At 39.5% G+C, this 19,936-nt stretch overlaps 1 protein-coding gene across 1 annotated transcript; it reads right to left on the bottom strand.

Moving 5' to 3' along the window:
• Positions 1–732: 732 nt before the first annotated feature.
• Positions 733–14,315, bottom strand: LOC140942852 (uncharacterized). Its single transcript, XM_073391864.1, has 7 exons — positions 14,183–14,315; positions 9,405–9,531; positions 7,836–8,105; positions 5,918–6,048; positions 5,211–5,331; positions 3,273–3,566; positions 733–1,341 (listed from the first exon to the last, which is right to left on the bottom strand). The coding sequence occupies exons 1-7, from the start codon at positions 14,220–14,222 to the stop codon at positions 1,095–1,097; spliced, it is 1,230 nt and encodes a 409-aa protein (XP_073247965.1). The 5' UTR covers positions 14,223–14,315; the 3' UTR covers positions 733–1,094.
• Between the last annotated feature and the right edge of the window lie 5,621 nt (positions 14,316–19,936).

The following is a 19,936-nucleotide window of genomic DNA, read 5'->3' as shown; positions in this document are numbered from 1 at the left end:
GCGGAGAGATTTTCGCGGGCAGCGGATACGAATTATATCGATTAAGAGTTGATTAATGAGTTGTCGCATCTTAGTCATTCTCCATTCAGATCATTCTCGCGCGATCATTCATTCTCGCGCGATACAATACGCCAGCTAAAGTTTTACACTAGCTGAGGAAAAGTTTATATGAAAACCGAAGTTTGAACTCATTGAAAGGGCGAGGGAAAGTAAAACATGAAAATTTCCTTCTCAACGACCAGCGCCGCAAATCAGAGCAAGGATACTAACAAGTACCGAACCCTACCAAAAGCAAGTTGATGACTTTCAATTTAATATTGTTGAAATGACTGCATGATTGGAACGGAAATTGGTGTTAAAAATTTAGGGCCCAGTTGTTCGAAGGCCGATTAGCGCTAACCCAGGGTTAAATTTTAACCCAGGTTTCTATTTCTTTTGTTCGAAAGCATTTTTCAGGATTATTTTCTCGACTCTCTTTAGAGCATCAAATCAACAAATTGTGGACAACTTAATTTGCTTTTTAAGCTTTCATATCTGAATTGAAATTTTACACTAACCCTGGGTTATCTTAACCCTGCTTTGAACAACCCAGCCCAGCTTTTGTTACCTTACTTTCGCTGTTATTTTACATATTACTTATGCCTTGAATAAACGCGCACCAACTGAACACATTGCTTGGTTAGGCCAAGTATACCTGGGTTGGGAAGAAGGTAGAAAGGGATTAACCATAACTGTTTGTTAAACTGCATTTAATGCAAGGTATACATGAAGAAATCTCCAGTCCACGAAGAAAAAATAAAACTCAACAACAAACTCGGCATTTCAAAGGTGAATTATTTAGTTACACCGACAAAAAAAATCAACTTGGAGCAGACTAATACTTCCAAAATATGTAGAATCAATCGATCTGTTCTTTGTGTGGTAAATGACTATGGTAAATTAGGTAACGAAAAGTGACGTATATTTTATAAAATTGGCATAAATCTAATGGGATTAATGGTAAAGCATGGCATAAGAACCGTCGTTGTTTTTGTGTGTTAACTACCCAAGTCATGCGCACACAAGAGACGAGCTTCTGCTGTTTTTATAAATGCTTAGCGATCACCAAGAGGAAACGTTAAGCATATTACAAAGGCAATAAAATAAAGGCTTGCTGACAGTAATCGGCTCCTACTTGCTGAGAAAGATGTTGCAATTGACTTTGTGGTACTTCCTCCCATTTGGTTTCCATCTGTGCAGAACGTGGTGTAAGGATATTGGATAACGTCTCCGGTCTTTTTATCGAATGTGCAATAAGATTTCTGCGCATCACTGGAGCAGTCTACAGCCGTTCTAAAACGTCTAAAAAATAGGAAAAAAGAAAAACAAACAATGGCATTAAGTTGATTAGAAAGTGACAAGGGATCTCTTTAACCACGAGGGAAGTATTCGACAAAACTGATTCAAAACTACAGCTGAAAATCTTGTAACTGATAATCTAACGAGCAGAAAACGAGTGTACTTTGGCGGATGCTAGGCTGAGAAACGCGCCGACATTTGGCGACGCTACCACTGGTTTTCCCGCCAAATGACGTCTGAGAAATTAGAGCAAAAAATCCCATACTGATGACGCGTCACTACCCAGATCTGGGTAGTGCTTCCGATTGGTCGTGCCGCGTGGGAAATATGATTGAACAAAGTTTTTTACGGAGATCCTCCATCCCTGGGTCCCAGAGATTTTGGAGGTTCCACCCTACATTATAGGCTACAGGGAAGTGCCACGTGACCCGTGATCAATTGGATTTAAGGAGTATCATGGGATACTCAGGGGACATGAACACGATCCGATATTGGCCATTTCGGAGTTGCGTAGGGAATCGGGGCGAGCTTCAAATTTACACTTGTCGATAAACTGACACCACCATATAAAAGGTCATGTTGAGATTGGTCATTTGACCAAGTTTGGTGCACTAAGGTTGAACAGGGATCAAGTTATGACTCTTGAAACGTGGTTAAAGAGCCATACAAACCTCTGTAATTTTGTGACAGCGTCCTTCAAAACCTTATAAACTCTTATTTTTTTTCACGATTTCTGTGATATTCCTGGGCAAACACAGTGATTTTCGAATTAGTTCCTTCCAAGTAGTAGATGCATGACGAATTATACAGTTTAAAAGAAAAACTGAAAAATTTTAAAGAGTTTATAAGGTTTTGGGGGACGCTGTCACAAAATTATAGACTTTTGCAGGAGCCGATTACTATTGATCGGCTCCTGACGTCTGTATGGATCTTTAATCATGTTTCAAGAGTCATAACTTGATCCCTGTTCAACTTTAGAGCACCAAACTTGGTCAAATGACCAATCTCAACATGACCTTTTGTATGATAGTGTCAATTTATCGATTAGTTGAAATTTGAAACTCGCCCCAGTTCCCTACGCAACTCCGAAATGGCTAATACCCGCATCAGTATTTACGCGAGCCTTACGGGCCAATTTTTCTATAAATTTTTCTAGAAAAAGATTGTAATGGGAAAAAAAGATCGTTGTGCCGTGTTTGGATGTAATAGTGATCGCCTTTTTCCCGAGAATTATACATTAAAGCTCTCTTTTTGGCTGAAAAGCGCCCGTAAATACTGAGCGAGTGCCCCCTGGGAATCACATAATACTCCTTAAATCTAATAAATTCAATATGGCCGCTGTATCGGTAAGCTGGACCAAACTGGACGCAGTTAAATGGCTTGCGTCTTGGTATCTTTGAGGCCACAGATAATTTCTGGGGAAGTAGAAATGGACTGCAATTGCGCACAAAGTAGAATTGTTGTATATGGTATGTCAGGGTAATTTGAAATACCTACATGTGAAAATTACAAAACTTTGCGGGTAGTAGTGCTAACAAATAATAGCATGATTTGGACGTGATATTTGGCATAAATACCACTCGTCATATTTCAGAATTGTCTCTAATTTCACTCGCCTAATAACATCTCGTGAAATTACGTATAGCTAATATCACCACAAATTATGCTATTACCTCTCTAAGACCCTGTTTACATGGAGTCGGGGACCCCGGTCTAGTGGGGTAGGTTTCTTTTGGTTTGTGTCCCCCAGAGCGTGAAAACAAAAGGAACCAACCCCACTAGACCGGGGTCCCCAACTCCATGTAAACAGGCCCTTAGAAAAGTGTCCTCAATTAGCCAACTGTTAAGCTAAATACATTGACACTGGTAAAATAAAGTTATAATTATTATTATTATGTACAAATACCTGCCTAATTATTATTATGTAGAAATACCTGCATAATTTAGTAAAAGTGCTGTCTGGTGACTTGAATTCCTTCCTCATAGGTGTAGCACATTTTTCCATCTCATTCAAAAACTCTTCACTGCATGGATACAGAGGTCTCGCTTTATAGTCAAGGTCAACTGCTCGCAGATTCACTGGAGGTTCACAAAAAAATCTGTGTCCGCGCAGAACTGCTAATACAGCCTTTCGTACACTGCTCGCCGCCCGCGGGTTTTTAGTGTCATTTTTGCACATTCGGGTTAACTGTTCATCGAGGCAGTTTTTCAGTGCTGTGTACGTTGCTCTTAATGTGACATATGCAAGTTAAAATATAGAAAAAACCATGTTTAAATTACCACCATACACTGTAAATGTTACTTTTAGCTTACAAAACTAATCCTAACAAAACTAAGCGGAAGAAAGCAACCACAAAATATGTCAGTTTTACGTGGACTACCCAATACGACTATTGAGCCCCGGCGGGGGGGGGGGGGGGAGGGAACTTGGGTTAATGTTTGCTGGGTTGGTGCCGCGGGCCTCTCAGAGCCCCTACCCCATTTCAGTCTATTTTTTGGCCAATTATAGACTCCATCCTACTCCCTTTTTGGAAAATGTAATTTTCGCGATCCCAGCTTAGTCACTTTCTATTTATGCATCTACCTTGTCAATCCTTTCTGAAAAAGGTCATCCAAAAATTATCTTGGATGGACGGTAACAATCCAGTAGAAAAGTAAATGCCGTAGCAGTGATGTTTCGGTGGACTTTGTTCTGGAGCCGTGGTTTTCTGCTATTGAGTAACTGGTTAATATTTAAGTTGTGGTTTCAAGAACGGAATGTAATGCGGTCAAAGCCAGTTTCCTTTTAAACTTAGTAAATAACAACTTTCTGATCTTTTCAACCGAGAATCTTCCCATTTTGAATCCCTACTTACACCAAAAATCTGCGACCCCATTCTAGTGACTCCATTGAAAATGCGACCCCATTATAGTCACTCCAGTCATGAAAATGCGACCCCATCGAGCGGCACATCCCCATTAGTCTCTTGTAAGGGAGTACCTACCCCCCCCCCCCCCCTCCCCGGCTATTGATCCGGCGTACAAGATTCAAGGCGCCCCGCCAAACCACAAGTTGGTGACGTGAAAGCCAAAGATGCCAGTGAAAAAACAAAGATAAGCAAACGGCCAAGCAAATAATTCCAATTTCACAAGGGTTTAAGTTTGCTTTCAACCGTTTGGCCGGTGAATGTTTCGTGCCAATTAGTATTTGCGCATGAATCGTGTTAATCGGTCTTTTAAGGCGTTTCGATACAGTTTTTCAGAGGCCATACCGATATTTTTCAATCGCCTGAAAAGTGTTTTTTTTCTTGTCTGATCGCTATAAAATTTTCACCAGTAATTGGCTATGGACTGAAATTTGTGAAAATGTAGTTTTAAGTAAAATCGATATTACTATGACAACAATAAACAAAAAACTTTGAAACTGATAAAAGCCGAATTTTGTTTGATCTAGACCAGCTACTGAAAATCCAACACTAGGAACTTAAAGTTTGGTGTTTGGCAAACAATCTCCGCAAGAAGTGAAAAATTTTATATGTTTGATTTCGACTAAAACGAAAATATATTTCAAAACTTAAATGTTTCAATAGCCGTCATATATTATTTAATAAAAACGTTATAAATGACTAAAATTATTCTTAAGTAGCGTCAGAATGCTGCTTAATATCATATTTCGATAACAGGTAATTTTGGTGTATTTTCGTTCTCGCGATAAATAAATTTCAATCTATAGTCAATCATCGGTGTTGATCAGACAAGGATAAAAGCACTTTCAAAGCGATTGAAAAATATCGGTATGGCCTCTGAAAAACTATATCGAAACACCTCAAGAGTTAATTGGCCGTACTGAAGCATTTAAAAGACTAAAGAACAAACTAATACGTAGCTCTAACCCACAATCTGGTTTTCCTTTGTCGACCAGGAAGGCTTTTAAGAGGTTTTTCTCACAATCTCTGGCGACCTTGTAGACTGTATAGGGGGAGCATGTCAAGGGTTTCTTGATTTCTTCACATCCTAATAAATGCAACATAAATTCCAGTCAAATAAACTTATTTTCTTATTTTTCGTTCTTTTCCACTTCACCTCTCGCCTCGAATAGCTAAAGCTAACTGCGGGTTGCGTGAAATATTTTATATGTTCCTTTCAGTTTACTTTAATTCAATATTCGTTAACTATTTCAGATACAATAAAGTTGTTGTTGCTGTTTTAATAACAGGGAGCTTTAGCAACGACGACGGCGACGGCAACGAGAGCGTCAAAAAAGCATTAGTTTTATTAAGCAAAACAACAACAAATGTTTAAAAAAAACGCGAATTCATGGTAAAAGTGATGCTTTCGGTGCAGTCGCCGTTGTCGATGCGTAATCTCCCTAATAAATATGTGCATAGTAAGGGGAACGAACCACTAACGACTGTTGCTCCTGCAAATATCTATCTGTGGGCCTCTCTATGGGTACCTGCGGACGTCCTTTACATCGCGCGTTCCTTGTATACGTAATAATGCGTCAGGAAATTAAAAAGCAATCAACAACTTTAAATTCTAGCAAGAGAAAAACGCCTAAACTATTCTTAAACACAACAATAGGGAGCTGGTGACATACCATAAAGGTGCATTTCTGGGTCTGTGTTATTGGGACAAAACGGATTGAAAGTATCTCTTGTAAATTCTTGACAGATTTGGCAATTTGCTTTGGCTTTTTCTAGTATGCATTCTTTAGCCACAGCATACTCCCTGAAAAAAAAAGGATAGATAAAAGGATTAGTATGTTACACGACATTAACTTGAATTAACAACTTTCTAGACCAGGTTGCCCGGAACTCAAAACATGATGCTAAACAAACAGGCTTGACAAAGAGGATTTCAAAGACTTCCAGGGGTGCTTACCATTTCAAACACGCTATGCTTTATTTTCATACTCATCATTTTGCTATCTCCGCCCGAAAATCATAGCAAAAAGCTAGACGAAGCAGGCGGAGAGGAAAGGTTACAGCAGTCATAACAGATGATATTGTAAAGTAACCTAAATAAACTATGTGGATAAATAAGAATTACAGAAAAAAACAAGCTAAAGCTACAATAGTCTTACAGAATGGAATTACAAGACAAATTTACTACTAACAGAACCTATCATCCGGGTGCAAATCTTGTTCCTAAACAAGAAACTATAAAAGTTGACGAGGCGGAAGAATGAATCGCTGCGAAGTTTATCCAAAACAGCTGGACAGACTAAAAAAAGTGGAAAACATTGCATCGCCTCAAATCATAGCCCATTTTTTCCCAAGGTCTCCAAACCGCGGAGTCGCCCGAGCCATTTAATTTTCGAACCGGAATAACCGTTTATCCCAAGCAAATGGTAAGTACCCACTTCAGTCTTGATAACTTCATGAAATGCATACCATTATTATATAAACACCAATGAAATACCAGGTGAGCTTTCGCGCCAAAACTTGATATCGTCACGTGTGAAAATAACATGTTATCTTCACATGTCAAAATATCACCGTTGCTATGGCTACATAATAAATCGCCTTTTCACACCAAAAAACTATTAAAGTGAAATGGTTTGGTAGTTTATTGGTGTTTATATAATAAATAGAACATTACATGGCCGCTAGGAGATACGAAATTTCTCTTCTCGTGTTGAAAAAATATTTCACTCGTTCGCTGCGCTCACTTGTGAAATATTTTTCAACACGAGAAGAGAAATTTCGTATTTCCGCGCGGCCATGTAATATCCTCTATTTAACAAAACATGTTGACAATGATTATATGGCTCAAGCGAAATAAAGGTCACTGGTCCTTATATTTTAATCTCTATACAACCTCTTTTAGTCAGTCAAGCACATGTGTAGCCTTCGAAGGATCAGTTAAGGTTTCTGGGAAACTGCTCACCTACCCCTCCCCCAACCCAACATGTTGCCCCAAGTGAGACGCAAATGTTAACGTTGAGTTAGGGGAGGGGTAGGTGGTAAGTGTCCCAGAAACCTTTATTGATCCCCTTCGAATACACCCCTCTCAATCCTGTGAGACGACTGCATTCACACCCATGGAGTGAAAACAAACAAACAAATATTAGAACAAGACTTACCGTAAATCCCTATTAAGCCCCCTCCCTTTAATAACCCACCCCCCCCCTTTTTTCAGGGGAGGAAAGTTAATAAGGCCTCCTATCTAGTAAGCTCCCGGTCCCCTCCTCTAATTATTCTTCCCTAATAAATTATAGGCTGTATTAATCAATCACGACTGTAAAACTTCGTGTGGACTGATTTGCTCCTCGGCTGCATGACCTAAAAATTCTTGTACTTGAGCTTTTCCACTATGTATTCTAGTATTTTTATGGAGAACTGATACCATCGTCTCTTCTATATTAAATAAACCCCCTCTAAAATAAGCCCCCCGTCTTTATTAAGCCCCCCTCAAAGGGGCTTTGGATAAATAAGCCCCCCGTGGGGCTTAATAGAGGATTAATTTTACGGTACTTGATAAATTACGCGTTACAAAGACATAGTTTTCCTTACCCACATAACGACGGGTCACTTCGGTTAGCGTTGAGCTTTTCACGAAAATATCTCCAGCAAAAGTCTGTGTCCATGAACGCATTCTGACTGCACTTAATCAGATCGAGAATACGATCATTGATGTAAGAGGGCTTGTACTTCAAGTCCCCACAGTGATAGACTTGGTGGATTAGGAGTGACGTCACGGGATCGATCAATACGCCCAAGTTTCCTGTTAAGCAGCCGGCTATATGATTCTTCATACAAGTTTTTTCGTTTTCATACTCGTAACTATGACAAGAACATAAATTCGCTAAGCTATGAGAAAATACGGCAAAGACGTGAAGGGTTATAATGCTAAAAATGGGCCCGGGAGGGGGGGGGGGGGGGGTGCTCGACCAATAATTGGGTATAGGTTAGCCGCTGAGAGTTTGAAACCCTGACCCTGTTTAAGAAAAAAAATCTCAAATGCATACCCTGTTTAGGGCAACGCCCTCAATTTTATTACCCTGTTTAAGACAAAGGACAAAATGTATGCCGTCTTGTTTTTAAGCCATGTTAGATTGGCAATTGTAATAGAGCAAAGTCACGTTTTATTCATTGGTTTTGTATACTTTGAGCACAAACAAATTTCATCCTGTTTATAATTAGGATAGACTCGCACTAAATTACATACCTGTTTAGGACAGGCTAGGACAAAATTATATACGCTGTTTAGGACGGACTGGCCCAAAATTATACATCCTGTTTAGGACAGACTGGTGCAAAATTATATACCCTGTTTAGGACAGACTGGGGCAAAATTATATACCCTGTTTAGGAAAGACTGGCGCAAAATTATATACCCTGTTTAGGATAGACTGGCGCAAAATTATATACCCTGTTTAGGACAGACTGGCGCAAAATTATATACCCTGCTGAGGACAGACTGGCGTAAAATCATATATCCTGTTTAGGATAGAGAGGTCAAAAAACCATACCCTGTCCAGCGGCACATCTCCGTATAGGACATTTAAGGGAGTACCCCCTGCGGAAAAATGGGGACATGATGATGGAAAAGAAACTCTTGAATGGAACGCAAGAGACCCGCCGCTTATCAGAAATTCAAGTTTTATATACCCAATGAAAGAACGACAATCACACGACGGCTGAGAAAGACGCACCCTGTAAGCCTCCTTTTGATTTTTTGGAGAAGGAGGGAAAAGGGCGGCTCTGACTAAATCACGTCAATCCTTTGTAGTCGCCGCAGTCTTCGTTTTCAAAAATATCCGGAATCAGCGTGTTGAGGAAGTATTGCAACTTTCTCGAAAAATACTTTTGTTTAGAACTGTTTGAAAGTTTAGATGTTAAAATTTCCGGAGACATGGAGAAGAATTTCTTTTCTCTTCTGCCCGTCTCAACTAGCTCTTCAGCTAATTACGGGCATAAAGCATTGCCCTTTTACGTATAATTGAAAGATTTGAATAAAGTTCGTAGAATGGAGATTCTTCTGTTGGGACAACATATCATAAAAAATATAAAGTTGAATAAAGTTGTTGTTGTTGTTGGATTTTGGTAAACTGGATTCCATTTTAACTATCACAGACGTACCTACAGTTTGTGCTCGGATTATTCTTGAGATTTGATATCATTTGCCCCTGGCATTCATACCCTTGGGATATGAAGTAGGTAACGTTGCAGTCGCCAACATTTGTCCCACTTACTTGTACTAACAAACCTGAAGAATGAACCCGGAAATAAATAAGCATTAAATATGAATAGACAGAAACTCAACAGATCATACATGTTCACTCAAATGGTTAGCCTGCGCCCCAGACAAAACTAAACTCTGGTTAAGTCCGTCTGCGAAACAGCGCCGAAATCTTTGTTCTGGGCGCCCACCTGTGTACCAGGATTTGAGTACGCGCCATGATTGGTATGTTGAAAAAAGCCATTGTCGATTTGCCAATCAGAATGAAAGGAAATTCGAAACGCATTTCCGGTAATTAGTTGAGTCTGTTGGGACCCAGAACAAGGACTTCGACACTGCTTCACAGACGTTACTAACCAGGGTTAAATTGCGTCTGCGACTCAGCTTATCAAATGGTCAACAACTGGGCAAATTCCTTGGAACAAAAGAAGATTTCTAAATGAGTACAAATTGGTGCACCAATATGGCCGCCGTGATGTCATGAGAACACGATCTAAGGGTCAATTTAGTGGAGACCAAATAAAAACGTATAAAATAAGCACAGTCAAACCTCTTTACGCGTCACCCTTATTGCAAAATTACACTTGAAAAGTCTCAGTTAAAAATAATGCCAATCGTTTCTTGTTTCAAAAGGCTAACTTGCCTGTTTTTATTAACCGCGGTAAAAGTTACTTTTCAGCCCCGGCTTAAATACGCGCAGTCTAAAAGATCAATGAACCCCAGTATGGGGGCCTTGTTGCTACAGTCGACTCCCGATAACTCGAACCATCAAGGGAAATTGAAAAAACTTTGAGTAATCGGGAGTTCAAGTTATCGGGAGCTCAAAGAAAATAGCCAGAAGTAAGAAAAAAAACCATTGTTTACCGTACAGTGAACATTTTAATCACATTTACTTGTAGAAATGTTAGCTGACAATTGAAAGATACCTCTAGATTGTAAATCAGAACGTAAAGTAACAAAATATAGCCCAAATAGAGCATGCGTTTTTACTGTTTTGAGAAGTAAAGCTGTTCACGTTAGATTTATGACAGAAAACAGTAAACTGTACGCCTACAACACGTCAATGGGAAATTCAAAATTCAATGTTTCGGACGCTAGTACACTGTTTTCTCCCGACTTTTTAAGCGCTCAAAACATGGTTCGAATTATCGGGGGTAAAATTGTATAGAAATGATCTGAGGGGAAACAAAAATTACTTCGAGTTAGTGGAAGGTTCGAGTTATCGAGGGTTCGAGTTACCGCGAGGGTAAAATTACAGTAAACGTATTAAGGAAATCGAATTGGGTTCGAGTTAGCGTGAGGTTCGAGTTAGCGAGGGTTCAAATTATCGGCCCGATAGACTGTATTTTATTGGGGTACCCAGCGGGTGCCTCTGCGGAGGAGAGAGCTTTTGTACATAAATTCGCAGATGGACTATACCAATGGTCTAGACAATGCGTGGCCGGACTGCAACGCAGGCTAGCGGTTACCCTGTCGACTTATTGTTCGTAATTCAGCCACCTCCATTATTTAGTCTCCTAGTTGGGTAACAGTAACGGGTTTAAGATGTAGAATTAAAGATACCACTACGGCGAGGTGGCGAAAACGTCACTAACAGTCGCGCCCTTAAAAAGGTGACTTCGCATTAATAATTCATAAAGAAAATACAAAGGAAACTGATGTTCAATGAGTGTTTGGAAATCGGTGTTACATCTGGTGATGAAACACTACGTCTCACGCTAAATATATTACTTGAAACTTCTGCATAAAGTTGATAAAACGGTAACAAATAGGTACAAGAACTCATTGATAAATCGAGATGAACGAAAATCGCGTATTATAGGCCAATAACATCCTCCAATCAGCTAATGAGCATCCGGGATTCTCACAAAGCAGCACATCACACGAAGTAATATTACTTTCAAGGGGCGGATCCAGGAATTTTTGATTGGGGGGGGTCCAGATCATAGGAGGGTATCCACAAAAAATTGCATTTCTGAATATCCCTGGAATTTAGTTTAGTGGCATTATACTAATACATGAGAAGTTTCTGTAATTTGATTGGCTTAGAGCAGTGGTATTTCAGCTTAATTTTGAAATACCTACGTGTGAAAATTACAAACCTTTCGCAGGCAGTAGTATAAACAAATAATAGCATGATTTGTACGTGATATTAGCCATAAATACCACTCGTGATATTTCAAAATTGTCTCAAACTTCACTCGCTTAACGGCTCGTGAAATTACTCATAACAATTTTGAAATATCACTTGTGGTATTTATGTCAAATATCATGACAAATCATCCTATTACCTATATACAAATGCAACGCGCATTTCATTAAAAATCAGCCAGTTAAAAAAAAATGATACAAGATCCTGTCGATGTGAGAATTTCAGTCTTAAACAAGAGTCAGGTCTGAAAGGGGGTGGGGGGGGGGGGGGTTGGACCCTCCCCCTAGATCTGCCACTGCTTTCTTCTTTTTTCCTTTCAAGGTGGAAAATTTCATTCCATCGATAACTAAAGCCTAATAAGACTAAGGACTGGTTTATGCTTTACTCCATTTATTATTGCTCTGAAAGATGATCAGTTGAACATCCCGTGCTTTCTTGTGTCACACATTTAACTGTCTGTCATCTTATCCACTTAACCTTTTTTCTTGAGTTTTGTTTTCCCACTGGTTACCCAGGGACACAAAGAGAGAGGACTTAGTACCTACACCGGCAAAAATGGCCTCTTTTCAAAAAATAAAATAAAATATTTCTTCTGCATGTGTATTAACTTTAATTCTTTACTTTGGTTATTTATACTTCCAACTTTCTAAAGATGTAAAAAATTTTCACCTCCAGGCAAACTTAACTTCAAGAACTTTGCATTTTTTTCTTTTACCATTTGGAAATATCATTGACAAAAACTCAGTGAGATCATTGTAAGTTATCATGACAAAACACATTGATGTAGTCTTGGGCCCACCTTCAGAATCAGTTTTTCCAACAAAAAAAAACGACCAGCCTCAAATTTGATGAAGTCATCTTCCCAATAATTATTTCCATAGGAGATCTCACCAGGTCCAAGACAAGACTTATTCGTCTTTAAGCGGTGAGTAGGTCTGCCAAATTTCATGTCTTTTTTTTAATTTCATTTCTCCTCCGTGCAAATAAAATGTCCTACTCAAAAAAGTCAGTAATGGAGTGTCAATGAATAAAACCTGATTTATATGTCCTACTACCCTTCAGAGTAGTCCTAGTTGTTTAATTAGTTAAAATAAAAGTTTGAACTGGAAATGCTCTTGAGCCTCCTCTGCCTTAGGTTTTCAGTAGTCCTGTATAAAATTTATTTATAAAATTTAGCCCAGGCTTTTGCAGAAGAAGGAACTGTACCATAGATATATGTAAAGAAATTACCAACTGTGGACTTTGGATAAGCAGTTCTTATTAAAAGTCATTAAGTGTAACGTTTCCTTCTAATTTATTCCCTACACAAAAGTGTACGATTAATTTGCTTTATTAATAGGCATATGGCTATTGCAACACTCAACGTGACACTAACTTAAAACTTGAAGAACTTGGGTAACCTGTGGGTGAATTGTGTGACATGGCAAAGTTCCAAAACATTAATCCAGCCACATTCCTCTTCGCGCGCTCCCTTTGCTCGACAATTTTAAAATTAACAGTTTCCAGTTCGACTTAACTACGAGGCATATTCGAGTGACGGCACATCAGTCAACGAATACGCTTGAACATCTACTTATTGTGCGTACTAAAATAAGTCTGTCTTTTTCCCCCGGCTTTTTCTCAGATTTCCAATCTGTTTCGTTACTTGTAAAAAGGACTGGATAATAAAAACCTAAGCTTGTCGAGATTTTAAATCAACCAAATACTAGCTTCCATAAGATATACTTTGTACTATGCCTACTGGTTTGCTGAGTACTTTTGAACACGCGATAGCACGCGATACAAGTATCATAAGCCTATTTCAATCCACATGCCCTTTGGTAGTACATTTGTGAAAGGCACTTCATAAATGTCTTTTTCCTTTACAAATAGTCAGAGATGTGAAGTACCTTACTGTTTACCATAAACTACGAGCCATCAAGTATGAATTGAGTAACAAAAAGCCCACTCAATGCTCCAAAATTACCAGGTTCATGAACAAAAGGATCCCTTCAACTCATAACCATAATCGAACTTGAAATGCATCGCTCGGGCAAATGTAAACACTATTCATTTCGAATGTAAAGCGAAAGAATATTCGTCATTGCCGTCTAAGAAATAAGATCAATACAAATAAGGCTTAGCAGTGACTATTTTAAGCAATTTTCGCAAAATCAAATGCTGAAATAAGGCCAGAAACAAATGAACAGGGAGAGATCAATGCATACCAGCCTGGTCATACGTATGCATGACTATTTTCTTCAGCGGAGAAATAAAAAACAAGCACCATGCGTTCAACAGGAAGGAATACGATAATTTGAAATTACAGATCTTAGGAAGACTTCAATATTCGTTCATAAATTGCCTAATAAAGTGCCGTAATCGCTCAGAAAACCTTGTAGTCGACGCGACAGAAACATAGATCATCATTCTTTTCACGGTGCTGCTTTCAGCACGTAGACAATAGAATAACTCCGAGAGTTCGGTAATCAACGAATATTAAAGTTAATAAAGTGGGGCTTTGAAGGTCAAAAGATGCTATCTTACCCGCGATAACGAAGATAAAACTCGCTGCAACAGGCGCCATATTCTCTGAAAATTGGACGAAACCTTTTATGAGGTTTTGATGACAAGTACATGCGATATTGGAAGTTTTGACAGATGGACTTCTTTTGAATAATTTGACAACGTGGCGTGACACACGTGCGTGACCAGATAGTAGCCTGCGTTACATAATTCGTCCTCCGTTGTCATTTTTAATTCCCAGAGGAACGTTTGCTGCCTATCTCATAATATATCATTGTCAAACAACCAAATGATGGCAATCTGAGGTCTCTAGGTAAGCCGGGTCCTACGCACGCATCACGGCCTTTTCGAAAAGCAAAGCTCACGGTGATGAAACTTCCGTGTTCACGTTTCACGGAAATCTTCGAAGTAAACGGACTCAGCGGATGGCCAGGCCTGTTCAGAATGCTGCTGTCTGTAGAGTTGATAGTACGGTCGATTTTTTGCTTTTTGAGCCTCCTGCACAGCCAGTGCAGAGATCGAGTAGCCTGCGAAGCAGGCGCTGGGAAGTATCATGTCGATATCATGATGGGCTCAATAAAGAATGTTGCGCGCGAGGGAAACACGCGAGGTGCTCTCCTTCGCGTGTATCATTGTCTCGCGTTTCCCGTTCTTTCCTGTGCCGTTACTAAGTAACAGAAGTCAGCTGAATATATAATGTATGTGAGGAAAACTGATGATGACGAATGATGGCGGATAGTACTAAAAAGCAATGCCATTTAACCTTCCCTTGCAACTTAGAAGAACTTTGACTTGGCTTTCACCGTTCTTCCGCTACGAAGTGTAACTGCTCTTCGAAAATTCATTTCATCTTTATTGGCGTCATTGTTTAACTCTTAAGTTTTTCTCCCTTCTGCAGACAGTTTTTAACAGAGTTTTATTTCAGTCGGGGATCCTAAACCACTCTTAGTAGACTCTTCAAACCAGCCGTACTTAATAATAAAACTTCAAGGGATGAATGCTTTCTGTTAATGGGATAGTCGAATTCGTTCTTTACCTCCAAGACTCCCTCAAATTAAAAAACTTGGTCATTATCACCGTCGGCCATTGCACCTGAGATCCCCACAAAGACTCCACGTTTGTTAGCTCCACAAAAATAAGAGCTGAATTATGTATGATTCACGGAAATTGTTTCCCAACTTGGGATCGCAAGCGCTCTTTTCTCGGAGGGTGAAACAAGAGCCGAAAAAGTGAAAAAGGCGTCTGCTCTCGCAGGCTTGGTCATTTAGGACATTTATATTAGGAAACGACTTTAGGTCCTTTAGGACTTTTTAAACAAGTTTATTTGAAGGTCCAATGGCTTCATTGTAAAATGTTTCTTCAGTTGCAACTTCAACCTCGTCCCCAGGGCTTTTCCCCACCCATTTTTTAAGGGAAAAGCCCTGGGGACGAGGTTGTTGCAACTTACCATCTATTTTATTTTCACGAAAAAATTAGTTGAAAATCACGAATATCGGATAAAAGATTTTGAAGTTCACGTATCACGACAAACAAACCATTCACAGTTCTCGAATTTTTATTTCGTGTTTTCACCTTTCACGAAAATTAAAAACACTTTAATAATCCCGTATCACGCAAAACCCCTTTCACCCCCTCTCTCTTTACACTAAGGCAAGTCACGAAAGCAGCAACTGAGTCAGAAGAGGTATCAATCAGTGCAAATCGGCACTCTAAGTTAGTGCTTGTAATTCGTCTGGTTTATTGCTGGTCACTTGCCCGTAATGAAAGCCGTGGGTGCCAGACACTTGGGCTGTCAAGGGCCACTACGCTATGTTTTGAGGAAGGTGTTATAGGGGAGTGGGAGCGGGGGTTGGTGGTGATTGGGGGCTGTGGGTGATTTAGTTCGGGCGATTGAGAGAATGATTTCGGCCCCTCCTTAATTTTTTGAAGCCCTTTTCCCAGTCTATCCCCGGTTTGATTGCCCCTTCTGTTTTTAGTGGAAGTGTGGAAAGGATAACCCTTTCATCCTCATCGGGTCCTTTTTTTCGTTTCTTTCAAGTCTGTTCTATTTTTTTCTGATATCATCATCTTCTGATATTATCCTGCCTAGCTAATCCAGCCCCTCTCCCCCCCCCCCCCCCACCCCAGTTATGATACAGAGTTTTTCAAAGCCTCGTCCCCTTTGCTGTAGGGTTGCGCGCGCAAAAGTGACGCGAAGTTCCTGGGAACGAGGTTCAATTTTCTTTGTCCCACGCTACCGACATGACGTGATTATTATAGCCTGCGTAGCATGACGGTTTTGTCGGGAGCTACTGAGCGGCGAAGCCCCAATCTCCTCGCGGTTTCTCTGCCCTCGCCCGCCTATATTACTTAGCGCGCCCAGCCAAAACCGCTATGCTTAGCCTGCGAAAACATCCGTTTCTCCTCGCTCATCGACGAAGAGCGAGGAGAAACGGATGTTTTCGCTGGCTACGCTATGCTACGCAGGCTAGCGTGATTACAACCTTCTTGTTTCTTCTTGTTTACTTTGTTACCATGGTTCCACCACTTCCTAATTCTTCTAGTGTTTTATAGAAACTTGCCTGACGTATCCTTAAAGGATATGAGATCTTATACACTTAATAAGAATACTGTATTCTTTGCTGTTGGCGAAAAAAGGTATCGATGTTTTTCCTCCCTCTATTGTTTTCATTCACGAAACATGACTCAGCTTAAGGCAATCGCCATGATAGATACTTTTTACTTATCTAATAAAACATGATGATAACGCAATATATTTTGTGTGTGTTTTACTCTTCTCCTACACAAACAAAGTGCCACAGTTTCTGTGGAAGTAACTACGACCCCGCCTTCAGTGGGTTAAATCTACCTTTGAATCTTAACCTGTCAGTAACAGCACGACAGGTCAGCACGACAGGTCAAAAAGCACATTGATTACGTTTCGAAATGGGCACGTGTTTTATGTTATAAATTTAATTAAGAATGTGTTTGTTTCGCAAATGTTCACATTTTTAGCAGTAGCACTAGTATTACCAAACAAAATTCATCCTGTGATGGCAAATGGAACGGGACTACCATTCATTTATTTTATCCAGACTGCTAGATTTACGATAGAGTTAATTTCCTGAACCCGACACCAACGTGCTTATAAGCAAATCGTGGAAAAGTGTATTGCCGAGTCAATTTTTACCTCAATGAATTATTTTCTTTGTGCTGTCTATATCATAGCCTTGTTACCAAGCCGCTGCACGAATCATTACTGATTATAAGCGGGGTGCTGTGCAGTGTGCTGCGGCGGGCTGATCAGGAACTTAATTATTGATCAATTTTCTATGACTTCTATGAGAGTTTGGAGCAGAAAAACATTAAGTGAGTGATTGGCTTTCAAAGAAGCGTATTGAAACGTCTTATGTTTAGCCATAGTATTACGAGCATTATTCGAAAAATATTCGATAAATCTATTCTCCTCCCTTAGTTAAGGATTCCCATTTGACGCACTAAACACTTATTGGATTTTCAAGAAGACTTATAAAATCTATGGACACTACGCCTTAAAAGTATCTAAAGGGTGCGTTTCTTTAATACAATCCGAGATAAGATCAAAATTAAAATCCAGATCATTAGGATTTATCATTGAGAAAAGAAACGATGTATTTAAAAAGGGATTGTTTTTCACTCATTTCCATAGAAACGACCCACAATATCGACGGTATCCTCCAGGAGAAAGAAAAACACCACTCTTGACAAGGTTGCAAGTTTGTTGATCTTTCATTGTATTCTGGACGGTTAGCTTTAGGATACTGGTTTAGACGGGCCAAACGAAGATCAGTCTTAAAATAAGATATGTATTGGGAAGCAAAGTCTTGCAAGACATGCCGGTGAAGTTGTGTAGCAGTTCTTTCCTTGTAACCAGAACAATGCAGATCATGTTTGTATTGCGATTTTACCACCTCGATAAAACGGATAAAATCAATCGTTTAATCCATGACTCCGGTTCAAAAGATAAGCAGTCTTGTCAAAAAGCTGATGTATGTATTAAAATTTTTTCTAGTTACAGCTGGCAATATTCAGTGACTCACTCTTTTCAGATCCGTAGTAAAGAAACGGTTCGGATCTTGTATCCAAAGAATCTGGTTTTGGATATGATCCTAAGAATTTACCTCCGTTATGGATCATTTGGATCAATATTCCTTTTTTTGACTTTAGAAAAGAAAAGAAATAAAATATCCGTTTTTGGATTAAAAAGGACATTCAAAAACAAGTGTCGGCGGATTGAATGTTTGGTTTATCAGCCATGATCCGCAGAGAAAGCTGAGTAGATGAGGTCAATTGACTACAATAACGACAGCCAGAGCGAGTCCAGGGCGAATTTTAATCTGTTTTTGCTTTGACGAAAGGCTATCCTTAGCACCTGAAAGTGAACAGTGTAGCTAATTTACCTCATCAACATACTCGACAAAAACCAATTTTCGGGTTAATTCATAAATAAATTCATACACCGACGAAGAACTAAACAAACCACTTTAAGATGTACGTGCTCCTAAATTCTCAGTCCCTGCCGACGATCGCTATTGATGGCGTTCCACGTTAAGAAATCTTTGTCTTGGTACGTGCCTTTAATAAAATAAATAGCACGCGGTGATCTTGAATCGATCATCTGTTCCATGACTTAATTGAACGGAACTAAATGGCCAAGAAGCAACATGACCCTACCAATTTCAAAAGAGTTCTAATTCTTTTGGGGAAGTTCTTTACCCTTAATAGAAACATCTGTTTCAATTCAAAGAAAAATGAATTTTGAGCTTTATTAAACCCTTTCAATACCAGAGTTAATTGTAAAGACTCGAGAAGTACGCCTAATTCTTGACCTGAAACATCTTTAGTATTTTTTTTTAAAGGAATTATTGATGTTTTTCTTTTGGATTAATCTTCCACACTTTGGTTCACTTTCTCGCTATTGTAAGGAAAGGGGTTATACTATTTGCTGGTTTGCTTTTTTGGCATGACTTAAACTATACAACGAAGCCAGAGATTCGTTTGCTGAAAGCTCTAACAATAGAGAATCCTGATTCTGCGATTTTCACTTAGCAGTATGCCACACGCACGATTAAGGATGAAAGGTATAATTTTGTAGTTAAAAGCCGTTTGCATCACAGTTGCGTCTAACCATTTTCTCATGATTTCTGATAGAAGCGTAGGAAGTACTATAAGCAGCTTCTACCAAGTTCTTCATCGGCCTACGACTTCTAACCAACGCTTAGACTCATGTGGTTGTACAACTTTTTAAAGATTTAACAGCGTGAGCCGTAAGGGAGAGCCATATGGACCACCGACAACCGAAAGTTTAAAAGGCTGCCGGTCCTTCTCGCCATATTCACTTGTTGTTTAGCACACCTCAAGGAACTAAAGCAAGTTGACACAGAAGGTCGATCAACGGTTCACCAAGATGGCTAGGTTTGTTCTTGCTGTAATTTTACTAGTAGCACTCCTGGTGGATGGCTCGCTTAGTTTTATGGGTTGGTTTGGAAATTCAGGAAAAAAACCGAATGGCCGGAGGTCGATAGTTAAGGTAAGTTGTAGACAAAACTGAACTTCATTTAATCTGCTGCTTTAATGTAAGTTATAGTCAGATTGTGAACTCTGTGTCTAGATTCCATTTACGTTTGCTGAAGTAACTCCGCTACGGAAACATAATAAAAGGCGTTCTTTATCCATCGGAATTCTTTACGAAATAAGCGTGTTCACTCGCTTCTTGACATTTGGCAGAATATAGTATACTCATTCAAAGACGAGCTC

Source organism: Porites lutea, chromosome 7, assembly GCF_958299795.1.
Source record: "Porites lutea chromosome 7, jaPorLute2.1, whole genome shotgun sequence".
NCBI classification, from domain to species: Eukaryota; Metazoa; Cnidaria; class Anthozoa; order Scleractinia; family Poritidae; genus Porites; species Porites lutea.
Note: the sequence above shows the minus strand (reverse complement) of the source record. Positions and strands in the feature narration are given on the sequence as shown.

What these genes read in the sequence shown, in the direction of transcription:
- LOC140942852 (XM_073391864.1), bottom strand. Translation starts at nt 14,222, where the DNA reads ATGGCGCCTGTTGCAGCGAGTTTTATCTTCGTTATCGCGG. An exon ending in TTTTATCTTCGTTATCGCGG is followed by an intron (nt 9,532 to 14,182) that starts GTAAGATAGCAT and finishes TTCATTCTTCAG; the next exon opens with GTTTGTTAGTACAAGTAAGT. An exon ending in ACTTTTACTAAATTATGCAG is followed by an intron (nt 1,342 to 3,272) that starts GTATTTCTACAT and finishes CCTATTTTTTAG; the next exon opens with ACGTTTTAGAACGGCTGTAG.